The sequence below is a fragment of the Vanessa atalanta genome, chromosome 25 (assembly GCF_905147765.1).
Source record: "Vanessa atalanta chromosome 25, ilVanAtal1.2, whole genome shotgun sequence".
Lineage (NCBI taxonomy): Eukaryota > Metazoa > Arthropoda > Insecta > Lepidoptera > Nymphalidae > Vanessa > Vanessa atalanta.
The window spans coordinates 5322719-5343281 of record NC_061895.1 but is presented as its reverse complement, the minus strand read 5'-3'; the positions used below and the strand labels follow the sequence as shown (position 1 = coordinate 5343281).

General features: G+C 41.0%; 1 protein-coding gene across 24 annotated transcripts in view; it reads right to left on the bottom strand.

The window, feature by feature from the left end:
- The window catches only part of LOC125073727 (twitchin), a 101277-nt gene that overhangs the window by 17333 nt on the left and 63381 nt on the right, over positions 1–20563 (bottom strand). For all 24 annotated transcript variants that reach the window (XM_047684717.1, XM_047684724.1, XM_047684721.1 and 21 more), the window contains 36 exons: positions 20297–20501; positions 19805–20072; positions 19547–19707; positions 19260–19404; positions 18637–18789; positions 18201–18329; positions 17615–17805; positions 17105–17219; positions 16686–16881; positions 16132–16350; positions 15714–15915; positions 15427–15571; positions 15013–15144; positions 14530–14743; positions 14141–14294; positions 13666–13902; positions 13138–13352; positions 12692–12911; positions 7586–12574; positions 7318–7485; positions 6984–7136; positions 6616–6765; positions 5779–5973; positions 5327–5531; positions 4963–5121; positions 4527–4731; positions 4275–4411; positions 3886–4095; positions 3125–3480; positions 2884–3004; positions 2234–2431; positions 1848–1967; positions 1498–1662; positions 1005–1175; positions 717–833; positions 400–565 (listed from right to left, as the gene is read on the bottom strand). In XM_047684717.1, the coding sequence (XP_047540673.1) occupies positions 400–565; positions 717–833; positions 1005–1175; positions 1498–1662; positions 1848–1967; positions 2234–2431; positions 2884–3004; positions 3125–3480; positions 3886–4095; positions 4275–4411; positions 4527–4731; positions 4963–5121; positions 5327–5531; positions 5779–5973; positions 6616–6765; positions 6984–7136; positions 7318–7485; positions 7586–12574; positions 12692–12911; positions 13138–13352; positions 13666–13902; positions 14141–14294; positions 14530–14743; positions 15013–15144; positions 15427–15571; positions 15714–15915; positions 16132–16350; positions 16686–16881; positions 17105–17219; positions 17615–17805; positions 18201–18329; positions 18637–18789; positions 19260–19404; positions 19547–19707; positions 19805–20072; positions 20297–20501 (11286 nt within the window). The remainder of the gene's footprint in view (positions 1–399; positions 566–716; positions 834–1004; positions 1176–1497; positions 1663–1847; positions 1968–2233; positions 2432–2883; positions 3005–3124; positions 3481–3885; positions 4096–4274; positions 4412–4526; positions 4732–4962; positions 5122–5326; positions 5532–5778; positions 5974–6615; positions 6766–6983; positions 7137–7317; positions 7486–7585; positions 12575–12691; positions 12912–13137; positions 13353–13665; positions 13903–14140; positions 14295–14529; positions 14744–15012; positions 15145–15426; positions 15572–15713; positions 15916–16131; positions 16351–16685; positions 16882–17104; positions 17220–17614; positions 17806–18200; positions 18330–18636; positions 18790–19259; positions 19405–19546; positions 19708–19804; positions 20073–20296; positions 20502–20563) is intronic.

Sequence of the window (20563 nt, the reverse complement as noted above, 5' to 3'; positions counted from 1 at the left end):
CCCATGTACTATCCCTAATAAGCTTTGGAATTTATTTACATACACTTCCTAATATAAGGAATAAATATTAGAAATTTGAATTTGTTTTGTTCTTATTATTTATTCATATTTTATCATCATTTCATACAATTCTAATCAAAATAGTACAATTTTTCACATATAGTATAATGACAAATTATTTAATTTTTTTAAATTACTTCTCAAAAAATATAATTCAGGTTCAAAAATAACTTTATTCAAGTAGGTTTTTACGAGCACTTTTGAATCGACATTTTACAAAACTGTATTAAATGTAGCTACCACTGATTCGGAATGTAGATTCTAACTAGAAGAACCGGCAAAAAAACTCAGTAGTAACTCTTTGATTGAGAGACGGATAATGTTCGAAAGAAGTCTTACCTTGTGTTTCCTACCCTTATCCAGCTGGACATGGGGTGTTCTCTCTTCTCAACCAAATAGTTGGTGATGTCTGAACCACCGTCCCAAACTGGCGCTTTCCATGATAGTGCCAGCGAGTCCACGCCGATGTTGTCCACGGATGGGAAGCGTGGTGGGTCGGGACGATCTGGAAATGGTGATCCAAAAATTAGCAAAGACTATAGGCATCTACTGTACAATAAAAGTAGTTAGTTAATAAACTTTGCTGGTCAAGACTGATAAAGTAGTAGAAACTCGAGTACTGAATTAGTTCCTTTCGTATTTAAAAATATGTTTACCGCTAATTTCGATGTTAATAATGGCCGAATCCTGTCCAAGTTCATTTTCAGCAGTGATTCTGTACGGTCCCGAATCCATCTTGCTGGCATCGCGGATCGTGAGAATAGCGTGACGTTCTGGAATTAATATTAAAAATAATTAAGGTTAGTTTTAATATTTAATTTAATTATTAACATGAAATAGGAATAATTAAACAAAATTTAGAAGTTTATAAGTATAATATCGGCATCTAACAAGCTCAAGAGATGGCTAGACAGTTGAAAATTGCGCACAAATCTATATCCTACCTTTTCTCTCTACATGGTAGTGCAGACCAGACTCAATAGTCTCTCCCTCTCGCACCCACGTGATCTTAGGCACCGGGTGGCCAGTGAATGGAACCTTGATGACCACATTCTCGCCCTTGTCGAAGTAGGCTGTGTCGCGGAATCTTGGTGGCACGTTGAGTTTTGGTGCGGCTGGAAAAAAATAACGTATATAGTTATCAAATGGCAAACTGAAATTCACTCTTAAACGACTATAGCTTGAGATTGACCACATGATGGTCACCACTGCCCTTACATATTTGAACCCTAAAAAATATTAATCATTTCTCATGCCAGTGTTATATCCCTCGTGCTTGTAGTTACACTGACTCACTATACCCTACAAACCGAAACAGAACAATACCAGGTATTACTGTTCATCAATACAATGCTTAACGAAATCACAGCGGCACTTAAGTAACTTAAATTATATTTATATATACTTAAATTATACAAGCGTGGGGATAAGACTCACTCATGATGAGCAGCTCGGCGCGCGTGCTCTTGACGCCGGCCTTGTTGACGGCGCGGCACACGTACTCGTCCGCGTCCTCGCCGAACACGTCCATCACGGTCAGGAAGTGGTTGTCGCCCTCGCTCCAGATGCGGTGGCGCGGCCCGTTGGTTATCTCGCGGGCACCTGACGGAGACGGATAACAAACGGAGGTTAGGTTCAGTGGGTCAGCTGTGAAACGTAACAGACGAAAATAATAAAACTTAAATAATTAAGATAAAGCGCAATGGCGTTTACCCCGATTTTATTCCTAAAGTTTTTGGTCTTGATTTATTTTTGTTATTAATATTAATTTGTGGTTTTTTACTTACCCTTGTACCATGTAATGGTGGGTTTGGGTGATCCGGTGATGGTGCACTGGAACTTGGCATTGTGGTACTGGATGCAGTTGGCATTCTTCAATGGTTTCACAATCTCCGGTGGTGTTGCAGCTGAAATATTTTTACACTCAGATTAGGGGCAACATTTTATTTTTTTTAATTAAAAAGTATAATATAATCTTAATAGAATAATAAATTGTTTTCAATTCGTTATGATCAATTCAATTATAATTTTATTTTTAATATTTAAATGGCGAAGAGACCTATGTGTATGTTTCCTTTGTAGATTTTTTAGTTACAATACCACAGTACGCCATGACCAAAATCAGCCAGGAGAATACTAATCAACACATATTTTCTAAAGTCGTACTACTTACCCTTCGGATCTACGACCTTGACTTGTTGGCTGTTGGTGCTGGGAGGCGAGAGACCAGCTTCGTTTTGTGCTATGACACGGAACTCGTACTGGCGACCCTCGATGAGGTTGGCGCAGTTGAGTTGATTCGCCACGCACAATGTCGCGTTCACACGCTGCCAGCTCATTGAGCCGACTTCGCGTTTGTCTACCCAATAGCCTAGAAAAGGAAGTATTTATTCTAATAAAAAAATACACTTAGGTTAAAATGTTTTTTAAATAAAACTATTTAAAAAACATTAATTTTTTAGTACGTTTTTCGTTGCTTACGGTTTTTTTTATTATAACAATAAATATATTGGGATATGTCAACGCATGCTGGATAAAAGTTGCATTGATTATATTATCAGAAAATTCCTATGAAAATCTGTGTTACCTATTAAAGAGATCGGGTTCAATTTAAAAAAAAATAATGCTCTTACTGAGGCAACTAAGAATAATATAAAATATTGATTTAGACCATTGAGAGATCAGTAATGTTAAGTTTTTCTTAAAATTGACAATTATCACTCCTAAATCCCGTGACTTCTAGTTCTCGTAGTCTCGTAGTTTTACTTCAATCTTGGAAGCATTCTACTTCTACGAGTTTTACTTTGTTATCGCTAATGTTACCTTGCACTCGCGATCCGCCATCGCTTTCGGGCTTGTCCCACTCGAGGTGCACGAAGTGTCCGCCCACAGACACGATACTGGGTACACCCGGAGCAGACGGAGGGTCGAAGGGCGCCTTGGCCTGAGAGGAGCAGAACAGACATTGGTTATTATTATACTTGTTAGTACTTTGATAATACAAATCAATTTATATAGATATTCTTTCACTGATTTAATGATATGTGAAACCAAAATACCTCACCTTGATCGGGTTAACACCCTCCAATCCAGGACCAATGCCATTATCGTTAGCGGCATGTATCCTGAAGTTGTACTCTTGACCTTCCGTCAGACCGTGTACGGTGAACCTCGTATCCCTGACCGAGGACGCTATGGTTATCCAGGTAGTGCCAGAGATATCTATCCTCTCGACCACGTAGTGGGTAATAGGCATGCCACCGTCATACGTGGGTGGTTTCCAGGCCAATGTGCATGTGTGCTTGTTAATGTCGGTAGTCTCCAGGGGTCCTTGTGGTGGTCCAGGTAATCCTGTGACGGTTACCGAGAACGAGTCTGATGTTTCGCCAGAGTTGTTCTTAATTGTGATTTTGTACGTTCCTGTAAGAGAAAAAAAAAGTTAATTAATTAATTATTATATTAAGTAAAGGAAGTCAGATATTTCTGCATAACATGCTTATTACGTTTTACTTTAACATTTAATTTGATAAATTTCGACCACAAGAGGAGTCAAGGCAAATAAAGAACTTTGACATTGAATTGCCTTATAACTGTTCGAAATGTTCGAAGTCTATGGTAATCATTATGGACTCGCGAAAAGATGGCGTTTTGAATGTCAGCGAATTTGTTATAGATTTTGGAAGTAAAATTAAAGTGGATATATTAATCAAAAACTGCGCATAATGTAGCAGAGCCAACCTCAACAATTGTACTAATAGTTGAAATATTTATTTTATACAAGATACTCATCTCTATATCTTTCTTTCAATGGAATAGGATACATACCCATGTCATCCTTAGTGATGTCCTTGATGAAAATAAGTATATAGTCATCGAAGACGGTATATTTAAGGTGAGGTGACTCGCTGAGCTTGTGTCCGTCCTTGCTGAGCGTGACGTCAGCGGGCTGGTCTCCCGTGTACAAGATCTTGATCTTCGTGTTGTCATGCTCCGGCAGATGCAGGTCACCCGGCATGCGAGTGATGCGTGGTGGGCCTAATGATATTGATTTTATAAGGACATGAGTATTGCTTAGATATAGGCACTAATTCGATTCCTTACAAGGTCAATTCACCACCAACTATTACAATTAAGTTTTTTCCCTCCTATCCAGTCATTACACTGAATAATATAAAAAAGATCCATAAGACTCAAAATATATACTGTATACTCACTTCCAATCTTAAGATGAGCGGTGCAGTAAATGTGTCCAATACTGTTGCTAGCTTCACACGTGTAGTCGCCCTCGTCAGCTTCCGTGGCCTCGAGGATGTTCAATTTGAGTGTACCTTCGCGGGACTCTGATATGAATCTGTTGAAGAGAATATCATTAACAAAAGTCGTTATTAGCATTCAAAATCGATAGGATTAATTTTCAAATAAGTAATTCGATTGAAATATCGTCCTGAACTTATGTGACTGCTAACCTGGCACCGAGCACGACCTCCCGGCCGTTCTTCAGCCAGCGGCCGACGGGCACGGGGCTGCCGGACGCGACGCACTCCAGCACGTAGGGCCGGCCCAGCGGGGCGCACATGTTGGGAGGCATCTGTTTCAGCCACTCGGGCTTCGCCCCACCGACCTCCTCGCCGGTGCGCACCGGGGTGGTGCAGCTCGAAGGTTCGGATTTGCCTGGATTGCAATTATTTGAATATATAACATGGATCATTTCACAGATATACATTAAAGCACACCCGTAAATTTGTACTTTCTTTTAACCAAGTATTTTATTTAAGTTCACACTGAGCGCTTTAATTTACTTAATCTTCTTAAGAATTTTATTTTATATTTCTTAAATTGTAGTTATAAATAAGGTAGGTTAGAACAATGAAGTTTTTCTACACATATTTGTTTCCAACTAACCGGCGTGGTTGACAGCGATGATCCTGAACTCGAAGTCTGCCTTCTCACTGAGGTTGAGCGCAGTGAAGGTCGTATCGAGCACGGTGTAGTCGTTACACTTGAGCCATACTGAGCTGCTGAGCTCACGACGCTCGATAATGTAGCCTGTTATACGGGAACCTGTGGACAATAGAAGATTGTAATTGTTTTTTGGAAAAATTAACCGTTTATGTTAATTTGTTCTAAAAAAATATACATTTTAAAACACATGAGGTAAGGAAACTACTGGGCTCCCTGAGGAATATGGTTTTTTTTTCAAAGTATTACAAAATAACTTCACTTAACATACTTAAAGAATTTATTACACAATTTTCAAACTACAAACCTCCGTCAGATGCCGGTGGATCCCAAGAGACATCAACATAGTTCCTTCCCACTCGGAGCACCCTCGGTGACCGAGGTGCTGAAGGCGGACCGGCCTTGCCGCGGACCTTGAAGGGCTGGGAGCTAGCCGAGTACTTGCTGAAACCGGCCGCGTTCTTGGCGCGGACGCGGAACTCGTACTCGTGACCCGGTTCCAGATTATATGCCTGGAATTATATTATTATAGTTTATCAGGAGAACGGTAGGTTTATATGGCGGGTGGTCTAAGACACATAATCAACTAAGAATAATAATTTAATTTGTTTAGTTTAATATCATTCCAATATATTATTACGAGTTGAAGTAGGCTGAATTCAAGTTACTTAATTTATAAAAGTTATTTAAATGAAGATATATAATGATACTTATATATAAAGATATATGTAAAAATATAGTTATTATAGCTTGCAGTACCTGGTAATTGCAATCCTTAACGAGGTAGTCAGCACTAGTCCATAATTTGTCCTGTACATCTCTAAATTCGATCTTGTATCCCTGGATACGAGCTCCGCCATCTGATCTTGGTCTATCCCAGACCACGTTGGCAGTGGAACCGTCCCAGTCCAATACGCGAGGCACGCCAGGCGGGTCGGGTATCGTGAATGGGAACTGTGGAGAATTAATAGAAGAGTTCATTAAATATCTTCTAAATATTATGAATACCAATGTTTACTATTGTTTCTAATTTCTAATATTATTTAGTCTTTGCCATGAACAAAGATCTTCTTAATTAATTTATTTATTTACTACTTTTTTTATGTCATTGATTGGCGGACGAGCATATGAGCCACTTAATGGTAAGTGGTCACCACCACCCATAGGCAAAGGCGCTGTAAGAAATATTAACCATTCCTTACATCACCTACGCGCCACCAACCTTGGGAACTAAGATGTTATGTCCCTTGTAAACAATAAAAACATTAATCACTCATCAGGTTTACTATTCTGATAAGTCATACATTTGGAGCGGTAGTGGGCCAAGTCTTATGTAGCAGAGAAAGTGAAAAGAAAGCATTTGAGTTGATATGGACATGTGACGCGCTGAGAGACGACCCATGTAACTAAAAGAGAGAAGAGCATTAGCGAAGTAAGAGGGAAAGAGAACGACCTAAGAAGCCATGGATGGAGAGATGGATGTGAATGGAAGGAAAAGACCCCAAATAGTTTGGGACAAAGGTAGGGAGAAAAGTCTCACGAGTAAAGGGTCTTATTAAGAAAGTTATTGAGTTTAAAAGAGGTTAGTTACAATACCTTGGCAGTGATATAGTCGTCCATTGTCAATGGCTCTGAAACACCGTATTGGTTCTCAGCGCGAACGCGGAACATGTATTTGCGGTTCGGTTCCAGGCCCATGACGTTGTAGTGGCAGTTGCGTACGAACGATGAGATCTTTGACCATACCTGTATATAAGAATAGAAACATATTATATTATTGCAATATTAATTGGTGACATTCATCAGAATACAGTACACAGTAAAACGAGAAATAAAAGTTTTATTTATAAGAAGAAGTCTCCGATAACACAAGTTTAAAAGACAACTTGAGATTTTGAGAAAAATCATATTATAATGGTGCTCTTTATTTCCTGTATGCTATAAATAATTTCTTAAATACTCACTCCAATATTATCCATTTTTTCAACGATGTAGTTAGTAATGGGTGAGCCACCGTCGTCTAGTGGTGGTTTCCATGACAACGTGCAAGTATCTGGCGTGATGTCAGACACGTCGAGTGGTCCCACTGGTGGGGATGGCCTGTCTACGACTAGAACCTGAAAAATTAATAGAACATAGAAATATTATATTGTACAAAACGCAGTAGTTAGCTCAAAAATGTATGTATTTTAACATACTTATTAAACAATACTTTTTTTATCATTAAAATAAAAACACTAACTTTCATGTGAATAGGTAATGTCCCTGTTAAAACTATAAAAATTGCAAATAGCTTACCCTGCAAGTACCACTATCAGATCCTTCGCTATTGGTCAACTGTACAGTGTACGAGCCCGTGTCTGATCGCTTAGCGCTTGAGTTGTGGAACACCGTGTCGATATCAGATGTAACGAATCGGATGCGGTGGTCGGGGAATACTTCGTCGTTGTTTATTATCCATGATACCTGAGGATTCAAAAATGTATTGCATATAAATCATGAATCAAATTATGACATATGACTATTTTTATTGAATAGGATGTGATTTAAAATATATTTAGCTAACCTTCGGTCTCGGATTTCCAGTGAAGGGGACGGTGATCTTGATTTCCTCTCCGGCGATGACGGTGATGTCCCGCAGGCTGAGGTCACTGGTGATGCGTGGCGCATTGGGTGGGGCGCAGGCGCGGATCGCGTCCGAGCTCTGCGACCACGGGCCTTGGCCAGCCGCGTTCACAGCGGACACGCGGAACTCATATTCATGGTTCTCGATCAACCCTATCACCTTGTAAGTCGTGTCTGGAATGTGTGCGTGGGCAGCTTTGGTCCATTTGTCTTCGGTTATTAGTCTCTTTTCGAGGATGTAGCCGGTAATGGGTGATCCTCCGTCATGACGCGGTTTCGTCCAGGTGACTGTGATCGAAGATTCTGTCGTTTCGACGGAACGAGGAGCACCGGGTGCACCAGGCGGGTCGAAGGGATGTCTCGCTCTGATCGGTTCCGTGGTTTGAGCCGGATCAGACTGGCCGTACTGATTCTCAGCCATGACTCTGAATTCGTAACTCTTTCCAACGGTTAAGTTCTTCACCCGTAGGAACGGTGTCGTGACGTAACCAGACACCTTTGTCCAGTTAGGCGTACGAGCTTCACGCTTCTCGACGACGTAGTTAGTAATCTCTCCGCCACCATTGTCTTTCGGTGGGTTCCAATACAATGTAAGAGCTTCACCCTCGAATTCATCCGCACGTAAGTTCTCCGGTTTCCCGGGTCTATCGAGTACGCGTACGTTGATTGTGGCAGTGTCGTAGCCAGATGGGTTACGTAATTGCAAACGGTATTGTCCACCATCTGATCTCTTTGCATTCTTAACAACAAGAGACGCAGATTCAGGTGTAATCTTCTGGAATATTCTTGAGTCACCTTCAACATCAAGTAACTTATCATCCGCAAACCATGATGCGGTTGGTTGCGGGAAGCCGGTGTATGGCACGTGAATGGAGAAGTCCTCACCAGCGCGCACAGTAATGTCACGCACGCCACCGAGGTCCATGCAAGGTTTGTTGGGCTGTTCAGCGATCGTAATATCACCTGTCTGTTTGCTCGGTTCAGATTTACCAACATCATTAACAGCGATGACCCTGAACTGGTACACTTCACCTTCCTTGAGGTTAGGTACAATGTGTACGAGGGTCGGTACAGGTACATCGTTTACGTCCTTCCAATCTTTGTCTCCCTTAGCCTTTTGTTGAACAATATAGCCCTTGATTTTAGCACCACCATCGCTCTTTGGTGGTCTCCAGGACAATGTGACAGAGTCTCTTGTGATTCTGTCTGCCTTGGGTGCTTCCGGTGGGCTCGGCTTAAGTCTCTGAGTTTGCGCGACAATAGGCTCAGTGGGTTTGCTAGGTTTACCGGGTCCTGCTTCGTTAACAGCAATAACACGGAATTCGTAGCGATTGCCTTCGCGTAGATCTTGAACCGTGTAGCAAGTGTTTGGTGTAGGGTAGTTGTTAACCTTAATCCATTCACCTCCACGTTCCCTCTTTTCAACATAATAACCAGTGATAGGTTTTCCACCGCAGTTTGCTGGTGGTTGCCATTCCAGTGAGCAACTATTAGCACTGTAGCCAGTGATTTTAGGTGTATCGGGTGCATCTGGTGGATCGAACGGTAATTTAGCCACAATAGGTTTGCTTTCCAATGGCTCGGATACACCATACAAGTTCTCTGCGCGAACTCTAAATACGTATTTTTTACCCTCAGTCAAGTTCTTAACAGTGAATGAACACTTTGGACAGAATCCTGCGACTGTTCGCCAATCGTTAACACCAAATTCGGCGACTTCAACGACGTAACCAGTGATTTCACTACCGCCATCATCAGTTGGTGGCTGCCATGATAAGCTCATTGATTCATGAGTTACTGGTGTGCAGCATAGCGGACCTTTAGGTATTCCAGGTTTATCGACAACGATGACTTCGATATCCGCAGAATCTTTGCCATGCTCATTATTTGCAATAATTGTATATTTACCTGCGTCTTCCCTAGTAGATTTTTCGATGCTGAGTTTTGTTTCATCAGCTTTAGTCTCGGCTGAGATCCTGTGAGAAGGCACGAGCGGAACAGTTCCCTTGTTCCATGTTATTCTAGGCGTTGGTGCACCAGAAATTGGAATGTTTATGTTTATAGGTTCACCAGCTCTAACCTTGATCTTGCGACCTATAAGGCCATCTAACCACAACTTAGGTTTCTCCTTCATTGGTTTGGCAATAAAAACGTTTGATGGATCTGAAGGCTGTCCTGCTCCAGCTGCATTAACAGCAGATACTCTATAATCGTATTGATGACCTTCTTGGACTCTTTCATCATTATATTCATTGAATCGAACTGGTTCCCTATTAACCTTAATCCATCTACCGGAAGCCTTGTCTCGTCTTTCAACGTCGTAGCCAATAATGTTTGATCCACCATTGGATATAGGAGAAGACCACCTGATTTTGATGTGATCTTTATCTGCAGATACGAGTTCTGGTTTGCCTGGTCTGCCAGGTACTGTATACTGATTTTTGGCTATGATTGGCTTGTCAGTAACTAAAGGTTCAGAACGTCCTTGCAAGTTCTCAGCAAATACTCTAAATTCGTACTTGGTGCCTTCATAAAGACGGGGTACGGTTGCGTGTGTGTTTTTGGGGTTGACGTAAGTAACAGCTGGTACCCAACCACCGCCATGAGTCAAATCACGTTTCTCGATAACATAACCAGTGATTTCACTGCCACCATTGTCTTTAGGTGGTTTCCATGACAAAGTTACAGATTGGGCAGTGATTTCTTCGTATACGAATGGTGGTTGTGGTGGTCCGGGCACATCCAAAACGATCACGTCGAAGCTTCCCTCATCAGAACCAGAATCGTTCTTCAGTGATAAATGATATTTTCCGGCATCTGATCTCTTGCAGTTTACAGTGTGGACGATTGTGTGGTGGCCTACAGAAGTAACAGTGGTCCTTTCGTTGGTTACAACTGGTTTATCGTCACACGTCCATTTGACTTCAGGTATAGGCTCTCCAATGAAGTCAATGTCACAGTGGAAGATGAGACCAGCCTTGATACGAATTTCTTTAAGTGGTGTAAGAATTTTAGGTGCAACAAATCTATCCTTGGCTGTGATAGTATCTGAAGGTTCACTGGGTTCTGATTGTCCAGCCTGGTTTATAGCAATTACCCGGAATTCGTAATCCTGGCCTTCGACCAGATCAGGTATAGTCGCTTTAGTTTTGCTAGGTGGTACATGAGCAGCATTTACCCAGTATGGGCTGCCCTTTTCTTTCTTTTGTACGATATAACCAGTGATGGGAGCTCCACCATCGGATTTGGGTGGATTCCATTGCAAGTCAACATGGCTCTTGCTCCAGTCAGTTGCTTCTGGTTTACCTGGAGCAGACGGTTCGTCGAACTCGTTCTTTGCAACTATAGCGCGATCTAATTCTAAAGGCTCTGATTGTCCAATAGCGTTAACTGCGCTTACTCTGAACAAGTATTCTTTCATGTGGATAAGCCTGGTGACTTGATGTGATAAGAAGGTGCTCATGCCGGCATCTGACCAGGTACCACGTGAGAGATCCATTTTCTCAATAACATAATGCAAAATCGGAGATCCACCATCATCCAGTGGTACTTTCCATGATAACGAGCAGGAGTCTTTTGTAACATCAGAAACAACCAAAGGTTTCTCTGGTCTCGAAGGTTTGTCCAACACAGTAACTGTAGCACTGGCTGAGCATACTCCTAGGTCGTTCTTTAAGGTCAGTTTATAAACGCCACCGTCAGAACGAACGGAAAATGGAATGTCTAGAATGACCCTATTGTGCGTAACCTGAATGTCGATTCTGTCCGATGGGTGTACAGCTTTGCCATTAATGTGCCATTCGACTGTTGGTTTAGGAGATGCCTCAACGGGAATATCATATTGTATCCTCTGGCCCGCTTTAACTGTCTTATCAGCAAGAAGCATTTTGTCAAATGTGGGAACACAGAACCTAGCTTTAGCCACTTGTGGTGTGGATGCGTCAGATGGTTCACCATTACCTGCCTTGTTAACGGCAATTACTCTGAATTCGTACTCCTCTCCTTCTTGAAGTCCTGGTACCGTTGCTGTTGTCTTGTTACCTGTTACCGTAGCGGCCACTTCCCAAGGACCGTACCTTTTCTTCGCTTCTATAATGTAACCAGTAATTGGTGAGCCACCATCCTTTTTCGGTGGGACCCATTCTAAGTCCATATGATCTTTGTCCCAGTCTTTAACAACTGGTGTTCCAGGCTTGTCTGGTGTACCGTATGGGTCCTTAGCAGTGATCGGTTCTTGGCCGACAAGTGGTTGCGATTCACCATGTTTGTTGACAGCACGAACTCTGAAATTGTAATCGTGACCTTCAATAAGATGGTCGATGCGAATATGGCAGCCTTGAACTTCACCAGCTGGAATCCAGCGAAGGTTTTCTTGGTCCATCTTTTCAACGACGTAGTGGGTAATCTCACTGCCGCCGTCATCTTTAGGTGGTCTCCACCTGAGCGAACATCCAGACCTTGTAATATCGTCTACACGTAATGGGCCTTCTGGTGGAAGAGGCACGTCCATCACTAATATTTTGACTGTAGCAGTATCTGTTCCGTTTATGTTCTTCGCTTTGAGGGTGTATGTACCAGTGTCAGAACGTTTAGCATCAATGACTCGAATTTTAGTATTATGCGTGTCATTGTAAATCTTAATTCTGTCAGTATTAAGTACAAGATTTTCTCCATGTAGCCATTCTTTAGTCGGTGTTGGTTCACCAGCGACGGGTACGTCAAGCTCGAAGTTCTGTCCGACCTTAACCTTGATGTCGAACATGAAGTTTCTGTCAATCTTTGGCGCCAGATTCTTAGGCCTAGCCAGATGCGGGGCAGTTCCGTCACTTGGGATGCCCTTACCCGCCTTGTTGACTGCGCGAACACGGAATTCGTAAGTATTGCCTTCGATTAGGTCAGGAACTTTACCGGATGTAACGTCACCTTCAATCTGTAACAGAAAATATTTGTCAATAAAAACTATTTCCGTTTTTATATAGTCATTTAATTGGTCAACGTTTTTTTTTCTAATTAAACTCTACAATTTTTTTAAATATAACTTTCTTACCTGTGCACATTCCTCCCAATCCGGTGCGAATCTATCCTTCTTTTCAATAACATAACCAGTGATTGGTGCTCCACCGTCTGTAGCTGGTCTGGTCCATTCCAACTCCACGAAATCTCGGTCAAAGTCTTTGATCTTAGGCGTACCAGGCTTTCCGGCAACGTCGAACGGATTCTTAGCCTCCGTGGCATGAGGTGTAGTGAGGGGTTCAGACTTTCCTTGTCTGGTAGGAAAAAAGAGAAGGAAAGTTTAGTAAACAGTAACAATTAAAATACTAAGAGTTGTCCTGAACTTAATATGTAGTGTACAAACAAAATGACCAAAAGAATATTATTACATGGCTAAGATTGTCTAGAAAGCTTTTCTCATTATCTAACCAAACTGATATGATAAATGCAAGTATATTTGTATTTCTATTGGTAAGACAATACATATGAAATAAAACTGACCTGTTAACAGCCCGCACCCTGAACTTGTACTTGTGGCCTGGCTGTAGTCCATCCACCTCGAGGTTGGTCACAGGTCCGTCAGTCTCTCCGGCATTTACCCATCTACCCGTGGCTTCGTCCATACGCTCTACGACGTATTTCTCGATTGGTTGACCACCATCGTCAGCTGGTGGGTTCCAGGATAATTTAGCACCGTTTGCGTGAACATCGGATACCTGAAAATATTATAATTGATATCATTAATAAGGTCAAAATAAAATATACAATATTATTTATGGATCATCTAAATATACTAAGTTATTTAAAAAAAAAGGGTTGATTCTTCGTAATGTTCCACAATTAGTAAATTAAACTTTTAAACTATATATATGAAATAAAGAGATAAAGTTAAATTAACTTGAGAAAGGAATACATTGATAACATAGTAAGCGTTAAAGCTTTTGATAATAAATAAATTATCGTTATAAACAATTGTATCTTTAATGTGATTTTAGAAATTTGTAAATTATTCAAACTATAGCCAGTTACCTTGAGAGGTCCACCCGGAGGGCTGGGCACGCTCAGCACGATGACCTCCACCTCAGCTACGTCCTTGCCGTTGCAGTTCTCAGCGGTGATGGTGTAACGCCCACTGTCGGAACGTGTGGCCGCCTTGCATTGCAACTTGGTGTTGTAATCTGAGTGCTGGACTTTCATTTCACCACCAGACTTCACCTCCCTCTTACCGAGGTACCATTTCGTTTCTGGCATAGGTTCACCGGTAACCTGTTGATGGTGGTGATGAGTATTATCAGTTAGACATTTGAACATATGAAATCGTTTAAAAATTATTCATCTAATTTTGAGTATCGATAACTTGGAAAACTTTATTAATATTTTATAGAACAAACCAAACAAAGTGTTTATAATAATTATAAATCCGACATTCGAAATAACTTTATTACGAAAATCGCTGGAAAATATCTATCAGTCAAACATATTTCATCAATAAAGTTATACACACCTTGACATCAAAGCCGAACTTCTGTCCGACCTTGATCTTGATATCGATAAGGTTAGTTCTGTCAATCTTCGGCGCCAAGTTCCTGGGCTTAGCGACTATCGGATGAGTGCTGTCGCTCGGCACACCCGGACCCGCCTTGTTCACTGCGCGGACGCTGGAAATATATTCACATGGTAAATATTTGGTTAGTATAAAGAACAACGTTGAAAATAAAGGTATGGATATGTAGGTTCCTTAATTTGACATGGGCACTTGGTTATTTCATCAAAAAAAAAGAGAAAACTTATTTTATTGTTTTAGAGCTTATTTTTAACTTGAGGAAACCTATTAAATATTTCCAACAGTCAAAGTTCATTTAAAAATAGTAGACAAATACAACACAATCTTACCGGAACTCATAAGTCTGTCCTTCGATCAAGTCAGGAACTGTGCAAGTGGTCTTATCAGCCGGAACTTCGAGTGCCTTCTCCCAGTTGCCGAACTTGTCCTTCTTCTCGATGATGTAGCCCTCGATGGGAGCACCACCATCTTCTTGAGGCGGGGCCCACTTGAGGTCCACGTGGTCCTTGTCCCAGTCCGTAACTGATGGTGTTCCTGGCGCACCTGGGGGTACGAGAATGCATTCCATTATATTACTCATGGTGGTTGGTTATGGATAAGCTAGTCGAAAAGAAGCATTCAATAAAATCGTAACAGAAAATCTTTACCAGACAATAATATTCAAAAAATCTTAGGTTTTAGCACCAATCTATAATCTAAGACACTTTGTTATCCCACACTACGTAACTACACTCAAATATAACATCGATGTTTGACTACTAAAATTTACCCAAATGGGCTTGCAAACATTTCTACCACCACTAGATACATACCAGGCTCGTCATAGGGATTCTTAGCAACGATCTTCTCCTCCGAAACGAGAGGTTCAGATTCTCCCTCCGAATTGACAGCGGATACGCGGAACTTGTATTCCTTTCCGGGCGTCAAGCCTGTTACTTCACAGCCTGAAAAATAATTTCGATGTAATTAAGTAATATTTGATAATGGCAATTATTTTAACATTTTGAAGTTTCATTTAAGGAGTTAAGCAAGTAAAAGAAAGACTATTTTTTAAAATATAGTTCGTCAGAATCATGTTTTTTTTTGTTTTGTTTTAAAAGAATAGTAGCAATGCGCCAAATTAATTATTTAGGCTCATTCATTCAGATTGTATTAGCAGAAGTATAATACTCTGTTATCATTCAAATCAAGAAATTTCAATCATGTAGACATGAAAATAAACTCACGAGGTTCTTCAGATCTGGCGCAGGGCACCCAGCAGCCAGTTTCTGTATCCAGTTTGTCCACTTGGTAGTACTCGATGGGCGCTCCGCCGTCGTCTTTCGGCCGCTTCCATTTAAGCGTACAGCCGTCCTTGTGGACGTCCGAAATCTGACGGAACGATTGATGTCATTATGTTTTATTTATTTCATTTAATAACAAATAATTATCTTAATGTTATCTCTTTTTGAAAGACATGATTATGACTATCTTAACAAAATTAAATAAGAAATACCTCATAGCAATAATTTACCTGTAATGGTCCCTCAGGCATGTTGGGCTTGTCGGTGACCAACACATTGATGGTGACGGTGTCCTTGCCACTCGAGTTGACAGCGGTGACGGTGTACTCTCCAGTATCGTCTCGCCGCACTGGTCTCACGACCAGTTTGGTGAAATATTCTGGACTGTCGATTGTGACCGCCTTGGATGATCTGAGCGGCATGTTCTGGTATCTGATGGTTTAAAGTATATTAAAGAATAATTGGGTCGCATTAGAAATATTCAACTATTATTAAGAAAAATTAACTAACTGATAGTTGTTATTGCAACTGAAACCAAAAGTATTGAGTAAAAATATTCTGCTTTAATAATAAAATCGATACATTAAAGGAAATTGTCTATCAGTTAAGCGAAGTAAGTATATGTTTTATATTTAAAACTGTACAAACCTCCATTCAACAGCTGGTGCGGGCTCTCCAGTAATGGCAGCCTCCAGCTTCAAAGTCGAACCAGCAGACAAAGTAACGTCCCGAAGGTGTCTCCTGTCGATCTTCGGTGCAAGGAACCTTGGCTTGGCAATAAAGGTCTTGCTGGCATCCGAGGGTTTGCTCTGGCCAGCCTTGTTGACGGCGATCACACGGAACTGGTATTCGTTTCCTTCGATTAAGCTGTAAAAACCATTAAATAATAAGGACAAGTAGAAAAGATTCAAATACAATAATTACGAATTAATAAAAAGGTAAAAACATGAATTATTAAACATTCTGTCATTGTATATTTTATATTCATTTAATATGTGTTCATTTACCAGTTAGAAATAATATATGTCACAAATGGAATCAAATCAAAACATACTTTATTGACATAATCAACGAGCACTTTGGAATCGTTAATTTAGAATATAAATACCGGTTTGGAATTTAGATTCTACAGGCAAGAATCGGCTGGCAATTGAGTATTTTCTCTTTACCAAGAAATAAATGACACAGGCAATAATAAGTACCCGTTGACGGTGGCGGCGGGGGTGGGCGAGTGCGTCTCGACCGCCTTCTCCCACAGCGGGCTGTACTTGTCCTTGCGCTCCACGATGTAGCCGATGACGGGCGAGCCGCCGTCGCTCGCGGGCGCCTCCCACTTGAGGTCGCAGTGCGTGGCCGACCAGTCGTCCGGCACCGGCGTGGACGGCGCGTCCGGAACGGCTGGGTAGTTACAGAATTATTGTAGTTGTTGCCACATTCATATTTAGAATTTAATGCATAAATTGAATAGAATAGTTCTGGCAAATTCTGCCACACGTATTATTCACTATTCTGCAGAGGAACGACTTGGCTACGCTGACAAAAGAGAAAGAGAAAAAGTTACTTTTAATACTGAGTTTAGTTTGAGTTTAGAAAATGGCGTATGATATTTGAATTCACTCACTGAAGGGATCCTTAGCGACGATGGAGCCGAAGGTCTCGAGTGGCTCCGACTCGCCCTCCTTGTTGACCGCCTTCACGCGGAACTTGTACTCGTGACCGGGGATCAAGCCGTCGACCTGATAGTGTTACATTTATATATATGAATACGAATACATCTGTTTTGCGCCATAGATGTGAGATGTGCCTAAAATAAAACTCTTTGACCATTATTAAAAACTCTAGTTTCGAACCCATGCAACAAACATGGTGTTCGCATCGATTAAAACTCACACAAATTTAATAAATGATAATTATAAATATGGAATTTTTGAGTCGTGTTTCAAAATGTAAACTAAAAATAATAGCTAAATAATAATAAAAGACTTATTGTATTTTGAATTAATGACGTTCAAGTAGAATTAGAGTGAGTAATGTAAATGATGATTGCCGTGTAAAATAAAAATACTTTTTTAATTTAAGTTATTTAACAATTGTTTAGAAACACAAAAATAAAACGAGAGCATATCCTGACCTCCATTTCAGGCACGTTGCCGAGGGTCTTGCCGACGGGCATCCAGGCCCCGGTCTCTGGGTCGTACTTCTCGACCACGTAACTCTCGATGGGTTCTCCACCGTCATCCTTGGGCCGCTTCCATTTCAGCGTGCAGCCATCTTTGTGTATGTCAGACACTTCCAGTGGTCCTTCGGGTTTGTCGGGTTTCGCTGGAAATAGATTAAAGTGGTATTTTAAAACATAATTGATAATATAATCTATACGTATATATAATAAAGTTGGAGTGTCTGTTTGTAATATTAACATTATCGCTTTTTACTAAATGCTTATGTATGTATACACGATACATATACCAAAATAACATTTTTTTCAATTTTTGTCGGTCTGTCTGTCTGTTTGTTGCAGCTAATCTCTGGAACGGCTGGACAGATTTTGACGGGACTTTCATTGGCAGATAGCTGATGTAATAAGAAGTAGCTTAGGCTACAACTATAACTTTTTTGTTAAATTAAAACACGCACGATGTCGCGGGCACAGCTAGTTAATACTGTAATAAATGTCGGTGGAAAGAAAATTATATAATAATAATAATTTTAAAACTTACAAGTGACGGTGATCTCGAGCTCCGCCGTGTCCTGCCCGTACTTGTTGACGGCTTGTATCTTGTATGTGCCCGAATCCTTGCGGCGCGGGCTCGAGTGCTGGTACTTGCTCAGGTAAGGCACGTTCACCACTAAAAGTTATTATATTCTTAATTTTATACATAATAAATTTAAAATACATACTCTTTTTATTTATTTAGAACATGCAGACGCTTTAACATTTCGAAATACCGTCGACATCAAAACATTTTGTATGTACCTCGGTTTTGTACCTAGGTGCATGTGGTGTCTATTAAGAATTAAAATGTAGGATTATTCGTTACTTAGAGAATTATTCATTTTTAAGGAAGTCTTTCAAACAAAAGAATTCAGTGAGGGAGAGATAGTTATTTCTTTTCCTTTTTCCCCACAATTTCGGAAATGAAAATGTCGACTTACATTTGAGTCCGTTTCCGCTGCTGACGGTCTTGCCGTTGAGCGTCCACGTGACGTCCGGCGCGGGCTCGCCCGACACCTTGACGTCGAGCGCGATGGGCTCGCCCTCGCGCACGTGGATCGCGCGCAGGTTGCGACGGTCGATCTTGGGAGCCACTGCGAACGGCATTAGTAAACAGAACCATACAGACACACTTTCATGTACATTCAAATACGAGAAAGAAAAAGCAACTAGCATACAGACATAAATTGAAATCTGAGAATTTTACTATTGAAGAGTAGTTCTAATTTTATTTACTTAGTAAATTCTCAAGTTTACCATTAACTTAATCCGTGTGAGACAAACGGTATTTATACATTTTTTTTTTAATTACATCAAGAGTAAATTAGGTGGACATAAAACAAATAGAGTGAAACAAATAGAATGAAAAATCTTTAAAAAAAAAAATACTGTCAATGACCTTGTATACCCCTAGTTGAGTTGGATTGAATTTATAATAATAAAAATAGACAATAAAATACATATTCGATCGATGGGAATCGAAGACGAGACCGACGAGATAATTCATCACTCCAGATCATCACATGTTATAGCGATAACATAATTATTATTGGTCGTCACTTACGCCTCCTTGGTTTGCATGTGACGGACTTGCTGGCGTCACTGGGCTCTCCGGGTCCGGCCTCGTTGACCGCCTTTACGCGGAACTCGTACTCCGTACCCTCGTCCAGGTTAGGAACTGTAGCCTTTTCGTTGTCATTTGGACCGACCTTTTGTTGGATAGATGTTTCGTGATTAATTAAGATAGTTTATTATATCATTCAAGAATTTATTTGGACAGATTACTAATGAACCAAGAGATAATGAGGAGATACCACATGAGAAGAAAGAGGTCTATACAATTTTACGTACCTCGCAGGCCTTCACCCATTTAGTCGATCCGACCTCTCTCTTCTCAATGATGTATCCAGTGATGGGAGCGCCGCCATCTTTAATGGGCTTGCTCCACTTGAGGTCCACATGGTCCTTGTCCCAGTCCAGTACCTCTGGTGTACCAGGTTTGCCGGGTTCATCTGTCGAATGAAACATAATTTAATCAGTTAATTTATTGACCCAATTACGGACTTATATTGGAAGTGTAATTTCTTTTTAAATAATAGAAGTACGCACCGAATGGATTCTTAGCGATGATGGACTGTTCGCCCTCAAGTGGCTCGGACACGCCCTCATTGTTAACAGCGGACACTCTGAACTTGTACTCGTGTCCAGGCACCAGGTTTTCTATCTCGGCCTTTGGATCCTTGGTCTTCATAGCTGGCATCCATCTGCCGGTTTCGGCGTCCAGTTTCTCTACCAAGTAGTGGTCGATAGGAGCGCCACCGTCGTCCAGTGGAGCGTTCCACTTCAAAGTGCAACCCTCTTTGTGAACGTCGGATATCTGGAAGTTGATTATTTTAATAAGTTATAAGCTTCAAAAGCATTAATTTTTCCTACGATTTTATTAATTACCAAATAAATAAAACAATAAAGAATATTTCGCATTTACACTGTTACACACATTTATACTTTTGAATGAAATAATTTACAAAAATAACTCCTACGCTGATTTTATTCTATTGAAGTAAATTAAACTATATGTGCTACGCATAAGGTCCACATTACCTTGAGTGGTCCCTCCGGCTTGGCGGGTACGTCCAGCACGAACACCTGTATGCTGGCCTCGTCCTTGCCGCTGCTGTTCTCCGCCTTCAGTACGTACGTGCCGCTGTGCTTGCGTGTGGCGACCAGCACCGAGAGCTTCGTCCTGTAGTCCTCTACATCTACGGTGAGGTCATCACGAGTGGACAGACGCTCCTTGTTGTGGAACCTGAGAGTATTCAGATGAATAATTAGTATCGAGCCTATTTATTTATATAACTTTATACTTGT